The following is a 25,620-nucleotide window of genomic DNA, read 5'->3' as shown; positions in this document are numbered from 1 at the left end:
AATTCTGATCTTAAATAATGGTACAAACATTTCCTTAGTTCACTGATCTCTCATGCACCTTGTATAAATAAACATGTCAAATGACAGTGTACAGGCATAAGTCAGACATATTTCATAAGCAACAAGACTGTACAGGCATATGTCAGACATGTTTCATAAGCAACAAGAATGTACAGGCACATGTCAGACATGTTTCATAAGCAACAAGAATGTAAAGGCATATGTCAGACATGTTTCATAAGCAACAATAATGTACAGGGAGGGACGTCATTTGGGGAGGGGCAAAAAGTTTAAATGTCACCCTGTGTACAGCCATATGTCAGACATGTTTCAAAAGCATAGAGATTAGGAAAAATAAAAATACTGGAGGAACAATGTGAAGGAAATGATTGAGAAGAATATTGAACCAGCATCATCTTCATTTAAATTTTAAAAATATGTCATTAAATATGTTTTTGTCTTAAACTTAATTGACATTAATAGTGACAGTGTTTTTCATTCCGGTATACAGGACAAGACCATGACAGAATATTACAATTACAAAAAAGAGTGTCACATATACTTCTTGATCAACCTTTTGATTCTTCTTCTGTAAATTAAGGTGGCTGGAAATTGACAGGAGAACTGATCAAATTAAATCTGATTTAGTATATAAGGCTGTAGATGGAAGTATTTGCAAAATATGTTGAGATGGATACAGTTTGATTATGCAGTCTAAAATTGTTCGCAATTCTTGTCTGGAACAACTTGCCTTTGAATGTAAAAATACTTATTCTCTAAGCACATTTTGAAATGTTTCAACTACATGTTAAATAAGTATCCAAGAGCTGTATTTTATTATTATCTATATACATAATGTTTTTATTGTACAGAAGTTGATTTTAGAGAAACCTTCAAAGGAAATAGTTTTGTACTAATATAGTTAAAATCTGTTAAAAAGATTATTATTATTATTATATTTATTATTATTATTATTATTAATATTATTATATTTTCCCTTATTAAATATTAATTTGCATATTTTCAATGAACATAAATTAAGCATACCTCATCCAGCTTAGTCAAGTGCATTCATAAGATTACCTTTTTCCCAATATAAATTTAACATACCAAAATGAGATGGATCAAAAGAATGTTTCATATCCATTTATATGATATTCAGGTTGGTCGGATATATTTCATGGGCAAAGTTGGACTAATTCACTTCTGACAAAGTTCATTTGTTGTACTTTATTGAGTAATGTCACTAGATTGCATTTACTTTTGACAGAATTAGTATGTTAAACTTTCATTTTCTGTTCTTCAGATTTTTGAGAGAATATTATACATTTGGGCAATTCGTCACCCAGCCAGTGGTTATGTTCAGGGCATCAATGATTTGGTGACACCTTTCTTTGTTGTTTTCCTGTCGGAGTATATAGATAATGGTAGGTAAATACACAATTTTGTGTAGATATTTTATTCTGAATCATTAGAAAAATGAGTTTTATATTGCATGTCCATATATCAAGGCAGTCAGGAGAATATATATATATATATATATATATATATATATATATATATATATATATATATATATATATATATATATATACATACATACATACATACATACATACATACACATACATACATACATACATACATACATATATATATATTGTCTTACTGAACAAGTTTTTTCACTGACCTAAAGAGAACACAAATGCTTTTTTGTATTTATTACTTACCCCATCTTTTACCATTTGTAAAGATTTGTAATTATACAGTGTGTACAAAATAAAGTGGTGTTTACATGTAAATTTGACTTGGTGCATCAAAGAATATTGAACCATGGACATTGGTGAAATTGCCTTAATAAGTTGGGTGTGCAGTACAGAAATACATATTGAATTCCATAATGAACTTAGATCAACTGTGTAAGATTATATGTGCATGTGTTAAGAACTAGTACCATATCTCATCAATTCTGGTATTTTTGGAGTCTTTGTTGTCAACACCAACATGAAGAATTTTATTGGTAAATTTTGGGTTCCTGTATTTGAATGTGACATGCAGGGACATTTTATCATGGCATTCTTTGCCAGCAGAACACTGTGTTATGCATAACACGTTAGTTGAATACGTGAATCTATCAAGGGGCAGTTAGCCCAATCCAATAAATTTTACACTGATCCTTGCACATATTGCAGCAGTAGTCATTTTTGCTTTTTTTCTCTTTGGTACAATCATGATTAATTAGACAACTGCCCACCATTTTGTCAGTATGTGATTGCTGTAATCAAAGTTTATATTGCTGTCGTTTGCCTCATTATTAAAATTGTGTCACACAGAAAATCAGTTTTGTATAATCTGCAAAGAATAGATGAGACAGACGTATCACTTTTCCAGAGGTGGCAATGGCATTATGTATTCATATTTTACGTTTATGTGTTTTAAATAATACACAGGACAGGTGGCATACATAATTGTTTACAAGTTTGAGTCAAACTTTAAACAACAAAGATTATGATCTGCAGTAGCATAATGCACCTGCAGATCAGAGTCTGTGCTTTTTGTTTTACTTATTACTCATAACAAACTGCATGGACCCAGATCTGCCAGTCATATCTGGGTCTGTGAAGTTTGCCCCAACTTTTAAGTGAGTATATATGGTTTATTGTAGCAAGGTTCACAGGATTTATTAAGGCTTCCAAAACTGGTCATAACTCCAAGACACATCCTGCATTTTACAGTTTTGGTTAAAAGCAAACCTGCTTTGCCAGAACATTTTTAAAAGGAAAAGTCTACCGATTCCAGTCAGTTTCATTTTCCTTGTCAGGTTCTCAAAACTTTGGCCAGGAACTGAAATAGTTTATTAAAAAGCAAAGTATTGGTTTGTATATCCATTTTTAATCCACACTAGAACTAGTTGGATTCACTGCATGATAGGATAACTGTCTTGATTTGTTGAATTCATGTGTTATGCAGTTTTACACACACCACACCCAGTACTACTGATATACTCCTTGACAGAATGAGTGCTTTGACTTGGACAGTTGTACACAAACTACCATATCGAGTGTTATTGGTTTACTCCTTGACAGAATGAGTACTCTAACTTTAGCAGTTGTAAACACAACCACATCCAATGTTATTAGTTTACTTCTTGACAGAATGAGTGTTTTGACATGGGTATTTGTACATGCACAACCACATCCTGTATTATTGGTGTACTCTTTGATAGAGTAAGTGCTTTGATTTGATTATATACAAGGTACTAAACCTTCAGCCGCTAGTACAAATCAGTGGCAAGCAGCCATGTGAGACTTTTGATTATTACCATAGAATGAGGCTGTGGTATGCAGAACAGAGTATAAACAGTTTCTGAGGGAGATTATTTTTACATGTAAGATTTGAATGAGTAGATATTATCTACTTTTTCACATTGATACAACTTTACCCTAAGCACTTTGAGCGAAAATTTTTACCACCCTGACCAAGAATTTTACTTGACTATGATTTACTGCATTTATTTCTATGTTCAGTTCATGATGGACAAGATCTTATTTCTTGGCAGTTAGTTTTAAATTACATTGTGACTAGCATTGGTTGTGATCTTATTTCTTGGCAGTTAGTTTTAAATTACATTGTGACTAGCATTGGTTGTGATCTTATTTCTTGGCAGTTAGTTTTAAATTACATTGTGACTAGCATTGGTTGTGATCTTATTTCTTGGCAGTTAGTTTTAAATTACATTGTGACTAGCATTGGTCGTGATCTTATTTCTTGGCAGTTAGTTTTAAATTACATTGTGACTAGCATTGGTTGTGATCTTATTTCTTGACAGTTAGTTTTAAAATACATTGTGACTAGCATTGATTGTGATCTTATTTCATGGCAGTTAGTTTTAAAATACATTGTGACTAGCATTGGTTGTGATGATCTTATTTCTTGGCAGTTAGTTTTAAAATACATTGTGACTAGCATTGGTTGTGATGATCTTATTTCTTGGCAGTTAGTTTTAAAATACATTGTGACTAGCATCAGTTTGAACAATATGCAAAAGATAACTAGGCTCATACCAGAGGCTGTCATTAATTTCAAAGAACATGGACGGTTGGACCTGCTGTTCAGCCCAAGAGAGATATATTATGCAGATGATACATGAGGTCATAAATGTATGGTAGTTAAATCTACAATATACGCCCCAGCCCCAAAACTCGCAAGTGATAGGGCCCATAGAGATCAACTGCATCACAATATGTGATGGCAACTGTGCTCTGACATCAGCAGTCAAATTTTGGTTAACAATTAGAGAAAAGGGGTTGGAGTGCTTGAAACTTTTGTTGATATGTACTTCACAAATATTCATCTAATGGACTTTAATATAGATGGATATTAGGTCTGAAACAAAATTAAAGTCAATAAATTAATGAGAGATTTTCACTGTAAATCAAGTCTATTTGCAGTACTGACAATTTTATTTTGTCTAAAATTGGATTTACTTCCAATTTAGTGTCAAAACAAATGAATTCATCATAAGCAAACTCTAATGTAGTAGTGTCATAGCTAGAATTACACTCATATGCCACCAGTACCAGACCCATCAATATGCTTGCACTGGTTAATTGATACACTTTATCAATTCTATATGGCAGTAACCGAGTACAACTCTATATAGTTGTATACTAATAAATGACACATGACAGTTACATGGCCAAGGAGCACTACATGAAGATCAGATAGGAAAAAACAACAAAATGAAACGGATGAAAATTTAAGAATATTTTTAATAGCACTGTCAAGTTATGTTCGAATGTATCACCGAAAATTTTGATGACAAATCCACAGATTTGCCAGAGGCAGAAACTTCCAAGTTCTCTACAGGGTGTGATTTTGATAAGAAATTATGTTGACTACCAATGTTGTCATTTTTCATGCCATGCATTGTACTCAGCAGAAACAATTTGTTCATTAACTTGTGCCTTTGTGCCAAATGATCATTAATTTATCTACAGTTCTCAGAATAAATCTAGTTTAGCCCCTGTAGACAGATATGAATTTCCACACATTTGTGGATGTCCATGATATTTTGGTCAAATAGATAATTTCTGAGACCAGTATATATTCAGGGACAATGGCATGGGAATTGAAGGGTAGTGGGGTAAGGTTTTACTTGAGAATCATAGATCCAGGTGGCCAAGTGGTCAAAAGCAAAAGTCTTTACAGATCACTCATCTCACCTCTGTCCAGTGAGTTCAAGCCTCAGCTTGACCAATGTGGGTATTTGAGAAAGTTTGCCAATAGCATCCTTCGGGTTGTTTGTTCTTTCTTGGGTCTTCCCAAGTTCTTCTCCCAGATATATTGGCTGCTATGTATAGCCTGCCATGTACAAGAATAATTGTATTAAGCCACATAAAACCAATTCATTTACTTGAGAATTGATAATAACACGAGTCATTTTGTGATACATTATGAAAAGACCATAACACAAGTTTAATGGATGTCATTTTATCTTTATATTAGTTATATGCAGGCCAGATATTTTGCAAGGTCCATGGCATGTAAGCATTATCACTAAAACACAATGATATGCATTTAACAGAAATAAGATGGACCCTCACTTGAGGCATCAACAGTGCACTTTTCTTTCACTTGAGGCATCAACAGTGCACTTTTCTTTCACTTGAGGCATCAACAGTGCATTTTCTTTCACTTGAGGCATCAACAGTGCACTTTTCTTTCACAAGTAGATGGTAGCAAATTCACAAAGTAGACTGCTGTCAAAAATAATTTGCATGGACGTTGTTAGAGAAGATGTTTACATTGTACTCGGTGGTAAGAAGAGAACATTTCTCTATCAAAGTTCATGTGCAATATGCAAGGAAGGCAGTATGTACTCTTTGTGACAGTCTTTGCAATTATAGTTTCAGAGGATTTGTATCTCTTTCATATAATGCCTACGATTTTAAAAAAAACATTTTGAAAAAATTGCTATGTGTTTATCGCGATTCATTTTTGAATGTAAACATGTACCAAATTTATGGTCTTAGAGAAATAAAAATAACAACTTGCATTAAATTTTCCCCTTATAGTTTAAACATTCATAAAATCCCAATCATAGGTGAAAATGTTCAGAAGGTGAAGAACATTATGGCCTTTATCCATTTTAAGTTCATATTTTTTCAGTAACCTCTAACATGTAATAAACCGTTCTCTTCCCATGAGTTTCATTGATTTTGACTTCGATTAGTTTGGTGCTACATCATAATGACATTTTTGTTCCTTGTGTTAATGTTGAAAAGTTTTCATTATGGTTTTCTGAAGTTGTGATTAATATTTGTTTTAATGAATTTCAGTGTTTATTTTGGGGAAAAGCTGAATTTGCAACTGTCAGTTTGTGTGTATGGTATCATATAAGTACATCTTGATTTCTACTGGTTTGTGGCAGAGTATTTTTGCTTTGTTTTTGTTAGACCTTTCAGAGGTCTCGCTAGGATTTTACAATTATTAGTTAGGGGCCCCAAGTGGCCGAGTGGTCTAAAGCGCTCTCCATTACGGATCACTGCCATCTCACCTCTGTCTACGCTGGTTCAAGTCTTGGATTCAGCCAATGTGGTTATATGAGAAAGCTTGCCAGTAGCTTCTCATGGGTCGGTGGTTCTTTTCCGGGGTTTTCCCGGGTTCTTCCTCCACCATTAATACTGGCCGCCATGTATAGCCTATTGTGTGCTGAAAAAAGGCGTTAAGCACAACAACAACAACGTCAATTATTAGTCCAGGACTATTTCTGGTAAAAATATGAGTCCCACTAGCAAAAGTTGCTGTCCCCTCCCATTAGCATATTGGGCATACCTGAAGTGGCTAAATGTGCAGATGAAAAGAACCAGTGGTTGTCATTGAGCTTACATTTCCAAATTGTTTACACCATTGTTTGTCCATTAGAATCAGGCTAAATTTTGTCAATTCATGGAAAGGCCTTATTCTGAACACTAAGCCAGGTATCACACACTTTCTTACACTTGGCTACTGTTCCATCTAAACTATCAGATCTATCAACTTTAACACTCTTCCGAATCTCATTAGTCTTCATCAATTTGCCCTTTAACCCCAAAATACTTATCCAAATTTGCAAAGGGTATTTTGTCCAAGTCTTGACTTGCCTTGGTTTCAAGGTCATATGCACTGCTTATTCTGCTACACTAGGAAATGAACAAGATAATGAAAACTAAAAATGTTCACTTGACATACTCTGATAATGACCACATGTACATCTCTGAATTCAGTCATTGTAAATATCAGCACATTTTCTCACCACTCAGCAGCTAGTCTAAGTCTTTGAACTTGCTGCCCAGCTATTGCATCATGTTCTTTTGATGTATTCTTATAATGACATTATGAACATCTCCCAGCCTTTCAGTCACTGAATTCTGTTATTGTAAATATCAGCACAGCTAACATGTTCATTTCATCAACATATTTTCCCATTCAGCAAGCAGGACTGGCAAGCTATCAGATTTGCCATACAAGCTATTGCGTGCTTACAGAGGACTCCTCCGTAAGTGATTTCCATTCCCAGATAAAAAAACAATGCATACAGTTAAGCATGATTAAGCATTTTCAAGACCTTAGTCTTTGTAGACGAGTAATAATCCATTTTCCAGTTTATTTTTATAATGGTTTCCATATTCAGTATGGAGGCCATACTTGGGTTATATTCATATTCACATGTAACAACAATGGCTGCTCACTTCTGGATTGTTTTCAATTTCATCTTCTTAAACCATTGAATTGGGGTCCCACACTATACATGCATATTCTAAATAGGTTTAATTAAACCTTTGTAGGCTAATTTGTTTGGCATTTTATGGGCAAGATGGCAGGTTATGTCTTTATAGGGCTATGGTACAATTTGCTTAGGTGCATAATTCTTCATTTGAAGGTTTGATTTTAGATCATTAGTGATTATGACTCCTAAATATTTGATTTCTAAAGTAGTACCATCCAGTGAATATGACATTAGTTTAATGGCTTATTTTTCTTGTCATTTGTACTTCTGTTACAATTTTGCGGCTGGAATATCATGCCCCATTTTCTTGCTTACTGTCCTTTTTATTAATACAAGTTTGTAATATCTTAGTACCCTGCTTAGTATTGATTGCTCGATAACATACACAGTTATCTGCAACAGGGCAAATTTCCGAGTTGGTTTCATTTGTGATATCATTGATGTGCAAGAAGAGCTGTGGTCCAAGTACTCTACTTTGAGGTACTCCTGAATCTATTTTGAACCATCCAGATTTACTACCATCTACCACCACACATTGCTCTCAAAAACATGTAAAGAGGTCTATCCAGCATAGAGTTTTGCCTGCAAGTCCATAATGAAATAGTTTTCTCGTCGAAAATCCATGGGGGACAGTGTTAAATGATTTTTCAAAGTCTAATACAAAAATGTCTACTCTGTTACATTGATCTGAAAGTTTAGCCCAATCATCAATAACACAACAGTTATGTTTCACAGTTGTTTAATTTCCAGAAGGCATGTTGACTATCAGATAGAATAGTTAACCAAATGCTTTGTGATATTTGAATAGACATTACGCTCATGTACTTTGCAAAGAATACTGGTGTCAGAGTAAGACTGAGCAGTAATTACTGGCATTGTCCAATTATCTTTTTTGAACAGTGGGCATATATTTGCTAGAAAAAATCCTTTGGGATGTTGCAAATGTCCAAAGGTTGTTGAAAGAGGTGTTTAAGCACTGTTGACAACCTTGAAGATGGTTCTTTAAGTATTTATGATGTATATCATCATGACTACAAACTTTTGATGGGTTTAAACCGTGTATCAAATTTTGAACTCTGAAACAGGTTACTGCTGTATTATTCATTTTTGATACTTGTGTGAAGTTACATGGTGAAGCCATCTCACTGAAATGGCTATAAAAAAACCACAGCATCACATGGAAGTGTGTTAAGCATTTCAGCCTTCACAGTTTCTGTTTCTACTATTGTGGTATTTTTCTTAAGTGGATGAGTGCCATGTGAGATGGGGTGGGTGGGTGGTGGTACTGTTAAAGTATTTCCAGAATAATTTCAAATATAAGGTTATGTTTCCAGTCTTTTTGTTTATGTAGTTGAAATGTGAATTTTTAATATTTTCTTTAATTTTAATTATTAACTGTTTCTGTTTTTTGTTCTCAAGTTTTCATTGCCAGTATTTTAGCCCAAATCCTATGAACTATTTTTCTATTTTTGTTTGTAATCCAGGGTGTCGAAAGCAAATGATCTCAATTTTGAAAGAACATCTTTTTCAACTCTAAAGGTTAGAAAAGATTTTATATTATTTTCCAGTTTACTTCAGTATCCTCTTTTTACAGGCTGTTTAAATACTGGAATTTTGCAAGGGTACTAGCTTCAGATCTCATTGCATCACACTTTCCTTTGTAAATCCGATAGATGTTTCTATTTTTATTTTGTATTTTGGGTGATAATTATACTTGAATTCGACTGGATACAGACTGTAACGTCATGGGGGCATTAAACATGAGGTGAACGAGTATATGAGAAATAGCCTGGTGATGAGGTCATTATGAAGACTAATTTATTTAATGAGTTGTAAAGTCAACTATTTATTCTGATACATGGTCATTCGTAAGATCGGTAAGTAGCTGGCTGAGTTACTATGCATATTTTCATGTTCTTTTTTTTTTGCAGTTAATGTTAATATAATTAAAATCACCAATAATATGGACATTGGTTTTATTTCCATTCTCATCAGAGTTTATTTTATCAGGCTGCTCTTTCAGTAGTATTGTCAAAGCAACTGCTAGGACCCTCCATGTATGTAAGGTTCCATTTTATAATTACATTCGTCAGCAAAAAAACATGGAGTTGGTGACAGAATTGTCAGCTTTAGTTTTCTGGATAGCAATGACGTCTGGTTTTTCAACATATATTAAAGAAAGTATTACCAACTTCTTGCCCCTAATGCTATTTATGTTCATTGATGCTAAGTTCGTAATTTTGTTATTCATTTTATTGAATGCAGTGTGGCAGGTTATAGTGATGTCTAGCACATGAGGTATCATGCTGCAGACATGTAGCATGATGTCCCACCCAGTCACATTATCCTGACACCAGGCCGACCAGTCCTAACACTAACCTCTTAATGCTGAGCGTCAAATGAGGCAGCTGCTAGTACCATTTTTGTAAGTCTTTGGCATTACTTGGCTGGGGATCGAACTCATGACCTCCTGCATCCCAATTATTGCATTGAATGTCCCTTTCTTTTTCTGACATGCTTTGAACATAATCCACGGCAGTCGTTGCTGGGGCCAGGATTGAGTTTGATGTCACCTTCCAAAATAAGGATTAATTCTAGTTTAGTATGGTATCATTGTTTGAAATATCCTAATAAGTGTATTTTGTTGCAAATGCCTGGTTTGTTGACATGGACAGAATATTGCAATAGGATCGAAAGGCTCATTTCTGGTTGGCAAAATTATCCACTTGTCTGAGAGCATAGAGAGCTAAAATGATTGCAAAAATGGATAACCATGAAACTGGCTTAGTTGTATTATTTATGTGAGTGGCAGTAGGGATAGACTTTCAATAGAGATGAACTGACAGTTGGGGGAACAAATTGAGATGTACAACAATATGGTGGGAACACTGAACAAATTAATTTGGTTAAAATATAGGAAGAATAACATACAATTTGAGTCAATTAAATTCAAGGTGCTCTTCAAATTATGTTTAAAATTAGTTACAATTAAAAACCACAACTTAAAATTCCGGAACAAAAAGGGTTGAAACATGAAGTTATACTGGCACTGAACATTAGGTCCATCATGGTTGATGCATGCTGGGATTTTCAGTTGATACATGTGAGTAAGGACATAATTAGCATCACATGAAAGTGGGTATGGGCATCACTATGACAGTTGATTGAGTCTTTTCATACTTTCAGTAAAAGAGGGTCTATCACTTTTATTATGATTGAAACTAAAATTAAAACACAAATTTCATTGAGAAGAGATATTTATTTGGTATCTGTTTCTTACTGCATTGCCACCAGTAGGTATTTCCCATAATTTTCTTTTGATTCATATTTCATGGGATGTTGTACTGTTTATTGTGACAGTCAATCATATTTATGATGATTACACTGAAACTGAATTGAAAGATAAAAATGAAACAAGTTTTCACTTGACAAGACAGTCACACTGGCAGTTATTTCTTAAAGTGTTTTTACCAGTGGGCATTACTCACATTTTAATGGATCAATATTTTGTTGTATATTGTTCTTCATGTATGTACTGAGAATTTTTGAAAAAGTAAAATAAACTCACAAATTTCAGGATATTAAAATTTTCTGGGGACTAAGAGCAGTTTTCACAATAAAACAAGCAATTTGTCAAGGTTTAAGTGACAAATTTTGACGATCACAGTTTTATTCATGTTCAAAATAAAAGGGTCTGTTTTTAGGATATTTTGCTTTGGAAAAGAAGAAAAAAAACAGGATCTCCCGATTATAAGTATAGCAAGAAAATAGTCATATTCAATCTGTTAAACTTGTACTTCTCAAAAACCATGCAACAGATTGTAACCAGATTTGACAGAATGCATCCTGGCATACAGGCCTTTCAGATTGATGCAAATGATGCCAATCCACAATCAAATATGGCTGCCATTACTAAAAATTGAAAAATCTTAAATGACTTATCAGAAATAGCTCAACAGAATTTGGCCATATCTGAGAAAAAAGTTGGCTTTAATGTTAATACAAATAATCCGTAATCAAATATGGACAGTGATACAAACAATATGATGTGGCCTGTTTTCCATTGTTGTGCTCAGATACTTTAGTTAATACATATATACATGCACTGTTTATGTCTTCAAATCTGCAAATGCTTAGCTTGTCCACAATAGGTGATACTCTGCTGTTTTCAGAGGATTAATAAAATGAAGGGTATACACATATGTTGAAACAGACTGTTTTTTTTTGCACCAGTGCTATGACTGGTATACAAATTATTGCATTTCCGGACTGTTACTAATGAACATGAGTAATGTGGTTTCAAGATACATAGTTTTAAATTTTCACTATTAATAACTTCAAGTAATGTACAAATTTTACGTAATGTACAAATTTTACATTAAATTAAAATATTTTGAAAAATAAAGCTGCAGAGAAATAAAGAAATTAAAAAGAAAACATGAAGACACTGAAAGAAGATTTAAAGCAGTATGAGTTGGACCTGGAATGGAAAACTCCAGAATGCAGTCATTGAACATGCCAGTATTTTTATAGTCCAAAATTGTTATGATTGTATGTGCAAATAAGGGCTCCAATCTAGTTGAGTTTTATGAAATCGGTGGTTTGCATATAACTATTTAGTAGACAAAAGATGATAGGGGTAAGGTAAATTGAAACTTGATGGGATCATTAATGATCATACCTTCCTTTTCAGATGTAGAAGTAGAGAATGTAGATTTGACAGAACTGTCAGAGACAACATTGAGGATTATTGAAGCTGACACATTCTGGTGCACATCCAAACTTCTGGATGGAATCCAGGACAACTACACTTTTGCCCAACCAGGGATTCAAACCAAGGTCAATGCTCTCAGGGAACTTATCAAAAGGATAGATGGTAAGCAATAGAGCAAAAGACAAGCAAGAGGAATCATACGTGTCCTGGCAGAAGTTATCCCAATTAATCATCTGAGTTGTTCATCCCACCAAGTGTCTTCCTTCAGGTGCACAACAAATTATAGGGTCTTCATGGCAACCATTACATTTTGTCTGGATTGTTAAGTAGTTCTGCCTTCTGGATTGATAATTTCTGTTGTCTAATTGTCCATCTGTCTGGCATTAACACTGGTTAGGGTTCATGTTTAGATCATTTTCTCAGAAACTCTTATAGAGTCACATGACTTGGTGTGTAAATATTTATGAGTACAAGAGCAACTGGTGAAATTATGTCACCATGATCTATATTTCGTAGTTGAGTGATTTGTGCTTTGCATTAGGCTCATATTCTTAGTACTAGGCATTGTGATAAGTGCAGTTTCTCTGGCAATATTGTTTGTGGAGTCATTTAATTTTGTACAGAAATGCCTCTTCAGGAGTACTATGCCCTTCAGTCTAAACTAGGTCACTGCAGTCTATTTTCAGTAACATTGATCTAGTTTAACCTTTATATTTAGCTTAGTTTCTCAGAACTCTTGTGGCTCTGGTGGCCTAGTGGTTCGAGCAGATGTGGGAAGTCGTGGATTCGATCCCCAGCAGAGTCATACCAAAGACTTATAAAAATAGTACTAACAGCTGCCTCACTTGGCACTCAGCATTAAAAGGTTAGTGTTAGGACTGGTCGACCAGGTGTCAGGATAATGTGACTGGGTGGGACATCATGCTATATGTCTGCGGCATGATGTCCCAGTGCTAGACATCACTATAAACTGCCACACCGCAGACATCGTAGCAGTATGACTGAAAAATCCAAATCACACACACACAGATCTGTTGTGTGCAGAGTTATATTTATATAACTTGTACGTAGATGCATCATGAAGTCTGACAGACACTATTATGAAGTCATGTTCTGTTGACCTTTCAAATTCACCAAGATTATAGCTTTCTCATTTATGAATGTGAAAAACTTCATTTTGAATATATTGTTTTTAATCATCACTCTCCCTTACATGAATTGTGACACTTAATCTAATAGGTTACTAAAAATAAATGGACCCAGAATTTCAAAGGCCAACAAAACATGAACCTATATTAGTGCCTTTCAGATTTACATTTTATAAGTGTACCTTGATTTGATTCAGATTACACTCTTGAAACAAAACTAGGTCAGTGTGACTTATATTTCCAGAGAAGTCCATCCAATTTTGTCAGTCATTCCTTTTATTGGCTTAAGATTACAGTCTCATCAGATTATGGTCTTCATGTCAGATATTATTTTATTTATGTGAACTGCAACTTGATCACCAGTATATCTAGATCAAACAAACAAACTGTAATGTCTGATTGTCATTATTTTGTGACAGCCTAACTGAGGGTCTGATCGACATTATTTTGTGACAGCATACCTGAGTGCATATATCGCAGAAGCAACTGAATATTGACTATCGATATGGCCTCAGTGTGATGCCATGATTCACCGAAGAAAATTAAAGAAAGATGTTGAATCAAAAGCAGGTGATGAGGATTGCACCATAACAGGAGCAAAAATGCACTGTATTTTATATGGGGCATCAACACCGGATGATTATCGAGCACTTGCTTTCTTTTCTCTATGGGCAACATTGTCATGGAAGTTAACTATGTTTCAGTCAAAAACTACTATAAATCAGTAATATTTAATTGTTAAAATAAATTATTCCATACAAATATTGAAATATTCCTATTTCAGTGTTCCAAAATTTCTAAAGCTGACATTCCTATTTCACATCGTTATAGGTTGGCATCATTGTATTTCATGTTCCAGTGACCTGCATTAACCTTTATGTTTATCTCAGTTTCTTGGGCACTGTAACCTGCATAGTCATGTAACTTGGTATGTAGATGCATTATGAACAGAACAACTCTCTTCCATCAAATTTAGGCCACTAACCTATAATTCCTGCTATAGTGATCGTATATAATAATTATATAGAATAAGGAAAGCAACTCTTACAGGTTCACTCCCCTTGTTACTTACTAGGTGGTTGCCATTATACCCAGTCTCCTTCAGTTTTTAATTTTACTAGCCAGGCTGTAAATATGTCCTCCGGGCGGTCCAGTTATTTAACTTCTGTAACATAAATATAATCATCCATGTTTCTTTTTCAATGGTATATTAAGTCAAAATGTTGTTTTATGTGGTGCATACAACATTCTTCCAAATTCCGGTGAATTCATATTTTTGTAATTATCATAGCATTCATTATTGTCATGTGATTTTGATCTACAACATTCATTTTCACTTGACAGGTTGTTGTACTTATAAAATATTACACCTCTAAGTTGTTTCAATAATGCAGTTTACATTATTCCAGTTTTTATATATATATATATATATATATATATATATATATATATATATATATATATATATATATATATATATATATATAATTGTGATAAAAAAAAACCACAAACACCGAAAATTCTGTGCAACTAGTTTCACATTTAATGTATGCTTCTTCAGGCACAAAATGTTTTGAAAGTAACGGATGATGTCTTTTATTTTAAAACAACAATTACGTCATTACGTAACGTCAAAGATTATAGAGATCCTCAGTTTTCTTCTAATGTTTCAACACACTTTAACACCAATAATCACTCTCAACTTGATTTTTCTTTCATGCCAATAGATATTGTGCATGGTGACATGAATAGACTCATAAAAGAAACTTATTGGATTCATAAGTTAGATACTCTGTATCCTAATGGACTTAATGCTAATGCACTATATAAAATTGTATAATTTAAATTGATATATTGTATATCCTTTATAACAATATAATTATATGTATGACTGTTTGTCTCTAGTTTATTTTAATATATATATATATATATATATATATATATATATATATATATATATATATATATATATATATATATATATATAAACACACACAGTCGACTCCGGTTAACTGCACAGCTTCGGTCCCATCACGAGACTGTGCAGTTAACCGGAGTGTGCAGTTAACCGAAGTACTATACAGCACAGCTTTAAATCAGCACGGCACAAATATAGGTGAAGAATAACGTAAAAAGAGTATATGAATCCACTCTTTCATCATTTATTTAAATGAAACAAGAGTCTACAATGAACAGCACTAATGTCATATTGTTGAATCAAACACAACGAAATTTACGATTTCCGAAAGAAATCTGCAATTGGTGTTTACACACAAGTTTTACTAATAAGTTGGTCAATTGCCGACTCTGTTTTGTAAAACAGTTCAAACAGCTCACATTCTCTCTCTTCCATGAATCTGCGTAAATTCTGGAGTGACTGTGTAGCGACTTTAGATGAAACCTGGTCATCTGCTGCATCGTCGTCATCACTTCTTTCATCATTTTCTTTTTGTTTTGTCTCTATAAGAGCTGCATTGATGGTTGAGTCAACAATTTCACCTTCTGTCTGAAGACCATCATCAATTGCAACATATTGTTCGAATTCTTCTACATTCATGCCATGTGGCATTTCGAATGGGGTTTCGCCAATATATTTCCTTAATGAATGAATTCCCAAGCAATCCCATTAAAGGGGATGTTTTTACTCAAGAAAATCCAGTTTTTCTGCTTGTTACAGGCAGTGTACATACAGTGTGACCCCACTATAGCACACTGTTATAACACGGTCATGGTGTGGTTCCCGAAATTTCATATTCATGTCTTTTTCTCGTACATGTAAAAAAAATATTTCTTAAAAGTAGGGGAAAAAATGTAAAAAGTTTATTATCATTTTGGGGAAGACATTTGTGTATAAATAATACAAGACGATCTTGGTGTGGCTCAGGACATTTTATTTGTATTTTTCTTTTGCACGAAAAAGTAGTTTTTTCTTCTTAAAAGTACAAAAAATGACGTGTAAAAAGTTTATTCTGGGATCGCATAGGGCTCCACCAGTGTTGCAAACCTGGATATTTTTTCCTTATTGGTGGCAAAATATACCATCTGGCAATTTTTTTTATTGGTGATGACATTGTTGGCTGTTTCAACTTGTATGTACAATCATTGGTTTGGAGTGGAGAAATTCAGAGGTCCCATGAAAGGAAGCCGCAAACTGGATATAAAATGCACTGAAATTTATCTATTGTTGCATAAACAAATTCTTCGTCCATTTTGACAAACCATCTAAACTGTGCATTGTTATGTTATAATCAGCTTATCTTGAGATCTAGCATGAGTACTATATATTGTGAGATCTCTGCTGTTTTGTTGTTGATATTTCTGGCAGTGGAGATCAACTGGACGAGGCATTATCTCGTAATCTATCTTTCGTCGGATTTTTGGCCGCTTGCTAGTAATTAATATATTTACATTGCCTGATATTTGTATGTAGATGGTAAGTAAAATTCCTCTTCTTTTCCCTCAGAATTAAATCCTTCAGAACACTCATATTTTCTGTTAGAATCCCTGTCATCAGACCAGAACACCTGCATTGCTATTGTCCGTTGACCTGTTGTTAAATGTCTGACGCATGCATGGACACAGCAGCATCAGACTGCTACCACAAATGTAAAAAAAAAAAAAAGCACATCTTACTTATTGGTTTATTTAATAGACAGAGAGAAACAGTAACTAGATTAGACCAAATGATAGCCAATTCCTTTTTAAAAATGTACTTAGATAAAATAGTTTCCTGACATTTCAAAGGAAATAGATTATCTTTGAAGCACTGATTGTTATGAAAACGTACTCGGCAAATGGAGGAAAAAAAATCAGTCTCAATCATGCAGTACAGTTATTTGATGTTGCCACCACAATAAGAAATGGTCATTTGTTTGGTTCTCCAAAGCTTTCCTTTAGTGGTAACTTCAATAACACATGCACCTTCATAAAAAAAAGGCGACTACAATCTTCAATAAAAGCAAAGAACTTTTCTTCAGAGGAACCCAGTACCAAACTTAAATAAAAGTAATGGAATCTGATGGATATTTGCATTTCCAACGTAACTGGAACATGCTAACTGTGCCATGAAAGTTTCCTTTTTGCAGGGAAAAAGTTTATGCTTATGAACGCTACCAACGGCGGATGTACTCAAAAGTAAATGTGTTTCATCATTCGTTAGGTGATTGTGCTATGGTTTTCCACTGAATTCAGACCTATATGACCTGTGACAAAATTATTGAATATTTTTAATCTGTGTGTGTGCATATTTATGATGGAATCAAGTTGAATTGTGGATTCAGTGTATGTGATGAGATTCACAGGTGAGTACGCAGTGTTGAGACTCTATTCATGCTATACATTAGACATGTATATATAAACAGTATTCATGTATATGTGAAAATTTTTGGTTCTCTAAGTAAAGTAAAGTAAACTGTTATATATGCCTTCTCTGTTTTCACTACAGGTGTATTTCTCATTTAATATATATTGATTTAAAATGTTAACTGTGCTGATGAAGCACATATTTTACCACCCACAATTATTACCTATCCCCCTTGCAAATTTTTGGGGGTACATGCATCATTTTCTTCAGCTAACTGACCTGGTTGCTTATAACACAGTTTGGTCTATAACATGGTCAGGTTCTATGGCTTCCAACTACCGTGTTATAGCAGGGTCACACTGTAGTATGAAAACTGCACAAACTGGTCCAGAACATTCTGGTTGACAAAGTCCAATGGCAGTTGAGACATGCACTAGAGATGCAATGAGTATGTGATCAGTCTTGATATGTCTAATGTGTACTTCCATATACTGATTTATGTGGTTCCAATCTTAGCCCTTTGGCCTTCACTACAAGTTCAGGACATCAGCTGCAGAAACAGCGATGTCCCTGAACAATATACACTAAAAAACAGTTTGTAAGTTTTGGTTTTGTTTTCGGACATGAACAACCTTTTCAGGCCTTGTCCCTTCTCAACATTTTGGTCCATCTAGCTATGGAACCCTTAACATATATGAAGTTGGTATCTTTCTTTCAATTACATCAAGAGAATTTTTCATGTGTCAGAGAATTCATCAAAAAAGACATTTTAGTTGGACCTTAGGCCAAGTCATAATTAAGGACATCATCCACAGAGAAGGCAACATTCCTGGATGACAAACTACAAGACCTTATTAACTTGGCATCATTCTCTCACATGCATTGATAGTATAGCACATATACTGGAGAAAGTTTCAAACAAGACATTGTTTTGGTAAAGAAGTTTCTTACAGCTCCTCTGACTACTTATTGTAGGGGGTGGACCTGTTACTATGCCAGTTTACCTTTGGAACTGTGATGTTCAGTAGCATATGTATTCTCAGGAGTAGGCTCTTCACTGCAGTCTCCTGGAAATGAAAGCTGTTCTTAATGCCTTCCACATGTGGGTGGAATATATTTATGAAACATGGTCTTGATCCTGTTGGACAATTCACATGTGGTAACATACCACTGCAAGGTGGGAGGAGAACACAAACCAGACCTTTGCCTCACGGTAATATCAGGTCATATTCAAGTCTGACATGTTCATGGCTGACTCATAAGCTCTGGCCACTTAGTCAAATGGAGTTATTAAACCAATATGCTTTAAAATCTCACAGGATCAATTAATGTAGATTTCAGCTCACAGAATACGAGCTGCTTCCTTAAACCTGACCTTGACTGTAATTTCTATATTCGGGATATAGCAGAAGCAGGAGACTGGTATGCCCAGTCTGCTTTCTCTGGTTTCCATTTACATGACATGGTCTCACTAAGGACAGAACTGAATTTTGTTGGGTTACAGATAGTTGCACAGGCAGTGACCACTCCACATATATGAAAGTACAACCTTTGATCCTGACATAAATTTGCCACTTTCACTGGATTAGCTGAGAAACTTCTGATGGTGCCACAGTAATCAAGTGGAGAATCCCAGTGTATAAACAAATTGTCTCTTATTGCGCTCAGCTAACATTATGAGAAATGAATCCATTTAGTAGGGTAATCATGCTTCCACTGAGTGACATAAGGTAGAGGTATATGTGATGTATTTGATGCAGATATTTTTGGGTAAATTATGTTTCTCCAATAATACTTACCTGAACACATTGCAATAATACCTCTCACCCTTCCCAGCAATGTGAGCATCTTTTAAAGTGTTGCACAAGTGAGACTGTTTAAACTGAGTATATATGGCAGCCACCTGGAAGGTGGAAAGGGAGTTAACATTTAAGAGTTTCTTCCCTTTAGACACACACACACACACACACACACACACACACACACAGAATGATGTTTTCCATATTTTCTGGATAGCTGTATTTAGAGGTAGCAAAAAAGGTTATCATAATGAAATGTAATCAGGTAAGTATTGTCAGAAATGCATACTTACTAAACAAATTTGTATTTCTTGGGTACTTAGATTGGTGGATTTGCCTTTGTTGAGTTTGTGTATTTATACAGGCATTGAATTTTGTGGAGTAACCTCAACATATACTCAAAATAAACAATACAAATGAACAAAACTGCTGACAACAAAGCATGGTCATATGAATAGTGGTTAAAATAATACTACTTCTCTTTTAAGCACAAATTAAACAACTGCCAAGGTCAATTTCTTGCACCATACTTTTGTCTGATTGTTCAGTGTCAGACAGTTGGGGCAGCAGACAACACCAGGCCAGATGGTTATTGAAGCATATCTATATAACAAGTTTGTTTTTTTAACCCACTGTCCATCAAGCTGCACCATCAGTATGATCATGGAATTAGCACAGTGGCTCCAGAGTGGTAAAATTCAATGTGGATGATGCCATCATTTCAGTGTAACCAATAGCCCCATACTCAATGCAGTCAGCATGCAAGCTTTGGCAATCTTTGATGTGTACAAAAAGCATTGAAGTACAGAAATGCTAGCTAAACTGAAAGACATGGAATTATTCCTTTATTTTTACCTGCCTTGTGTATGGACTAACTCCATCCATTAGATTCGGCACACGATAGGTTATACATGTTAGCCAGTATTAATGGTGGAGGAAGAACCCAGGAAATCCCCGGAAAGAACCACTGACCCACGAGAAGCTACTAGCAAGCTTTCTCACATACCCACATTAGCCGAATCCGAGATTCGAACCCACACAGACAGAGGTGGGTTGCATAGTAAAAAGTACTACAACATTTAGACATAACATAGCTTTGCAGTCTGGTCATACAGCAATGGTGGTTTTCTTGTTGCACCTGATGACTTAAAAAAATAGAATCCATTTATAAGGAACTTTGGAGACATGAGGAATTTGTTAATTAAAACAGAATTTCCCATGCAAACATCTATTTATAGATTATGTTTAATTAGGGCTTTAAATCAGCATTAAGTTTCATTTGGTTAATTCCTTAAATCCAGTTTGTTCAGTTTCGATGTATCTAGTTGAATGCCCCATACTATTAGGTATATGTTTATTTAAAACTAGTTATGTCTGTCTTTTCAGCCCAGCTCCATGCTCACATGGAGGAACATAGTGTAGAATATTTACAGTTTTCATTTCGGTGGATGAACAATTTGCTAATGAGGGAGATCCCATTGAGGTGTACCGTACGACTGTGGGATACTTATCAGGTAATGAATGAATGCATGTACACCAAACTTCATCATTGCTTGCAGATTATCTTGTTAGACATGTATATGACTGTATTTATTGCACAGTCTATAACCAGTTCCTGATACTTACATAGTATTCCACTGCCAGATGTTTTCTCATATTGGACTGCTGGAATATTCATCACTCTCAGAATTTATTAGGCTGGTTTTAATGGCACTTTCTTAGCTGCCAACCCTCATGATTTTGGCGTGAATTTCACGACTTTTTCAGCAATTCATGGATTCATGAAGTATGCAAAAAATCATGAATTTCCTAATTCTCAATTATTTTAAATCTTTAATAAAATAACCAATTTCCCGTTAAGTGCTAGTCGTGATATCGGCAGTTGCTGAAATGGTCTGGTACTGCTGGTCGTGATATCTTTAATGGAACTATAGCTGATTGGTAAATTTGGCCTGGTAGCAAGTATTTCAGCGTATTTTAATCTATATGTATAAGAGTAGTTTTACAAATGCTTTTTAGAGAAACTGGGGCCTAAGTGGAATTTTGCACATGCACCACAAACACTGATTTGAATTGCCATTCGGCATTGCATCTTGAAAATGTCTTCACCACCAAGGAAAAAGAAATGTATTGCACAAAAAGTGATATTTAGTTTGGAATATACCAAAAATTGGCCTTGTAATATTATGCCAGGTTTTTAATTCTGTATAAATTTCAATAAATGTCCTTGTCCAAGAATTAATTTAGAGCACTAGTATTTCCAGGGAAAAGAATCACTTGAATTGAAAATAATTTGAAGAAAATAAAATAATTTGCCCAAACTGGACACAACATAAAACACCTTGACATCTCAAGTGTTAAGGCATGACTGACTGTTCTCAAAACATTAGTAATAAGTCTAAGATGCAAAAGAGATGCCTGGATGGGGGTCAGCCTTTTAGAAATGGAAGTTTGTTACTTGATAAATATCATGTAATCCAGGTATGGCCTTGACTTAACTTATTAATTCTTATTCAGAGAAAGAATACATTTTTTAAAAAGTTGTTTACTAAAACTGTCACTGGTTCTGAATCAAGGTCAGAAACTAGATACAATGTTTCTATTACTAGGTGTTTATCAATGAAAATTTAAAAAAGTCAGGTAAAACAGAACTGGACTTAATTCTATAAAAAAAATCATGTCCAATAAACAATATTACATTACAATAGCATGTAATGGAATAAAATAAGAAATAAAAAAAATCCAATAAATAATAGTACATTACAATGTGATGTAATGGAATAAAATACAAAATAAAAACTAACGAACAATTAAATTAAATCAAAAGTGCCACAACTTTGTATTTAGCTCATTTGACAATAAGACCAAATTGATCTTTGGTATGGTCCTTTCTTGTGTATTGTTGGTGATGTGTTGTCTGTTCTACCAATTGCTATTTGCATCTTAGAAAAAATTGCTAAACAGAAGTTTTCCAAATTTGACCAAAAAATGATCCTGGCATGAAGACTTCAGATTTGTTCAAATGATGTCAATCTGCCATCAATATGGCCACCATTACATAAATCTGGAAAATCTTTCAATAACATCTTGTAAACAAACCCCAAAATGACTGTACAGAATTTGTCCCTATTTGATAGAAGGCATCCTGGCATGAGGGTTTTTTAAATTTGTTTAAATGGTACTATCCATCATCAGTTACAGGAGAAACTTTAAAACAAATTGTCTTCAGAAACATTTAACAGAATTTGACTAAATCTGACATTGAGTATCAAGGCAGAACTTTTTGTTTTTCTTGTACTTATCGACAAATCTTTATGTTCCCATGATTTTTGGAAGAGTTATTGCCCTTTTTCCTCATAACTAGATGCAGTGTATGACAAAATTTTGAGAATGCTGCTACTCCTGAAGGTCTTTCAGATTTGTTTTGATCCTGCTGATCCAGATTGTTTGGTTAGCTGCTTTTGCAGTTGGCTTTTAGGTCACACCTATTTTGGCCTCTTGTTCACGAGAAACTGGGAAAATGTTGGAAAAAAGATTATATTTATTCTCGACAGGTACAAGCCCTTGAATTTTGCAAATATTGATCCAGTCAGGAATCAAATTTTATAGAGTTCTTACCGGACCTCTTTTTTTCCCCATCTAATTTAATATAAAGTTAAGCTGCTTTTAATAATTTTGTTTCTTACAGCTGTTATAGGAATAAAGGTGTCTGTGATCATATGGCACTGTTTCACATTAAAAAAACATTATAGTTAAGTTGTGTTTTAAAAGATATGAATCTTTGCAACATATTTTACAATACAATAGGTATGAAATACAATGGCCTAAAAAGCTTGCATTGGATTACTAGATATAAAGTTGTCATAAGAGTCGTTTAGCATTTCATGCTAGACCACATGACTTCAAGATAATCTTGGCAAACAAATCGCAGCATATATGTTAAATTTAAGTAATTAAAAAGCACAAAATGTGTGTAACGATCATTACCAATATATATTGTAAACCATCCAATAAAATTTTTTGTCCGGAAGGCAGGCATGTGCATCACTATGACAATGGACATATGTTGGAAATCCAAATACTTACAGGGTCCATTCTGGGGCTGTGGGGTGATTCAAGGTAAAATAATTGCTGTAGATGATGTCATTTCACCTAAACAGGCCCCAAATGTGAAGTTCAGTTTGTCATGTATTGATTTCAAGACATTACCCCCCCCTTTTGTTTTCAAAAAGTGCATTAATAATCAAATTTTTGTTAATTTTCTCTTTTATAGAAAAAGAAGCTTTATGTCATTTAGGTGCTAATTCGATGTATTTAAATGTCAGAAATTGCATTGCATTTAGTATAATTTCTGCCAAAAAATTCATGCATTATCCTTGAAAAACAATTAAATAATTGAACTTGTATGGCCCAATCTGGTGTATATTATGACTCATTGAACATATCCTGGTCTGCTAATGATATAAATAATCATTGTATCCAATATTTCATGAAACAGATGTATGAAAAAATCCTTCTGGTGTGGAAATGGCTGCCTATTTTCAACCGTAATCTGTATTCTTGTTTGGTGTTGAACAATAACAATAGGAAAAAGAAGAAAACGACAGAAGCAATAGAAGAAAAGTGCTACTATTTTTATAAACTTCTGATAGGATTTCATCGATATTTTAATCATCTGACATGCAAATATGCAAAAGTTTTTTTATACTAACTTTGTACACCTGTTGCTTCCTGTTTTCTGCAACTTTGCCGTATTCTGGTTAGAGAGAAGTAACTTTGTACACCTGTTTCTCCATGTTTTCTGAAACTTTGCCCTATTCTGGTTAGATATAGGACTAGGGCAGTTTTCAACGCAAAATCCCTTGCACTGTGGTGTCCTTGACAGTGACTGCATTAAATATACAGTCCAAATGATGCTTATGTTGAAAGTCAGTGTTAGTGCATGTACTTGATGTAGATGGAATTTAACCAAGAGTATATAATTTAAAAGGGCATTTTGTCCAGATCTAAAACAAGAAAGACTTTGCTCATTTCAACATATGCATTTCAGCAGAGTAAAGATAAAATATTTATTCTGTAAAGTAAGATGAGTTTCATGCAAATTTTTATGAATTTTACTAATTATACTTGTTTCAAGTGATGCATCCTATGTTTTGGAATATGGTCCGATGTTTAAATCCGATGTAATGCAAGTATAAAAAAACAGAAACAGGTTTTGTCAAATGCACATATTCTAACCAACTTTTTTTTTTAGTTCAGTAATTTTTTTCATACATCATACGTGTTCCTTGAAAAAAATTAATTTAACCCAGGAATAAGCCAGATAAAAACCTGGAAATTTTGGTTTTAAAAAGTGGGGGAACCCTACATATCATGATTTTTGTAAGTGATTTCCCTTTGCGACAGACAGTTGGATGCAGTGTTTGACAGAATTTTGTGAATGGAACTATGCATGCAATTATTAGTGGATAGCTGTAAAATTAGCTGTAATAAGCGTTTGCTGGTCTTGAAAGGGCAATATTTTGATAACCTTAGAATGTTTTGGGGGAAAGCATGTAATTTATGACCAGTATAACATCCTAGACATGTTGAATCTGCAATAGACTTACTTTTATTAACAAATTATAATATAGAAAAATCTTGATCCTGATTAAATTTGTACTAGCTGAATTCAGTCAATTCATTCTTTTTGGTGTATAATTCTTTGCATAATCTGACCAGAAAACTGAAAAGCTTCAACAATCCCAAGCTATTCCATGTATTTATTGTAGGTACTCTTGTCAAACAGTTCTTTCGTCTGGAAGAAAAAGCTGTGATTTTTTTTTTTAACAAAAAGTTCTGCCTCAATAGTGTGGAAATAGCCTTGAAGATGATTATCTTGAAAA

At 34.1% G+C, this 25,620-nt stretch overlaps 1 protein-coding gene across 1 annotated transcript in view; it reads left to right on the top strand.

Moving 5' to 3' along the window:
- Window positions 1-25,620, top strand: part of LOC149788448 (TBC1 domain family member 22B-like) — a 61,538-nt gene that overhangs the window by 22,459 nt on the left and 13,459 nt on the right. Inside the window, exons 8-10 of the mRNA XM_089973516.1 lie at window positions 1,307-1,427; window positions 12,465-12,647; window positions 21,122-21,249. Coding sequence (XP_089829642.1) covers window positions 1,307-1,427; window positions 12,465-12,647; window positions 21,122-21,249 — 432 coding nt within the window. The remainder of the gene's footprint in view (window positions 1-1,306; window positions 1,428-12,464; window positions 12,648-21,121; window positions 21,250-25,620) is intronic.

This window comes from Sinohyriopsis cumingii, chromosome 11, assembly GCF_028554795.1.
Source record: "Sinohyriopsis cumingii isolate HCF-2022 chromosome 11, ASM2855479v2, whole genome shotgun sequence".
Taxonomy (NCBI): domain Eukaryota; kingdom Metazoa; phylum Mollusca; class Bivalvia; order Unionida; family Unionidae; genus Sinohyriopsis; species Sinohyriopsis cumingii.
Note: the sequence above shows the minus strand (reverse complement) of the source record. Positions and strands in the feature narration are given on the sequence as shown.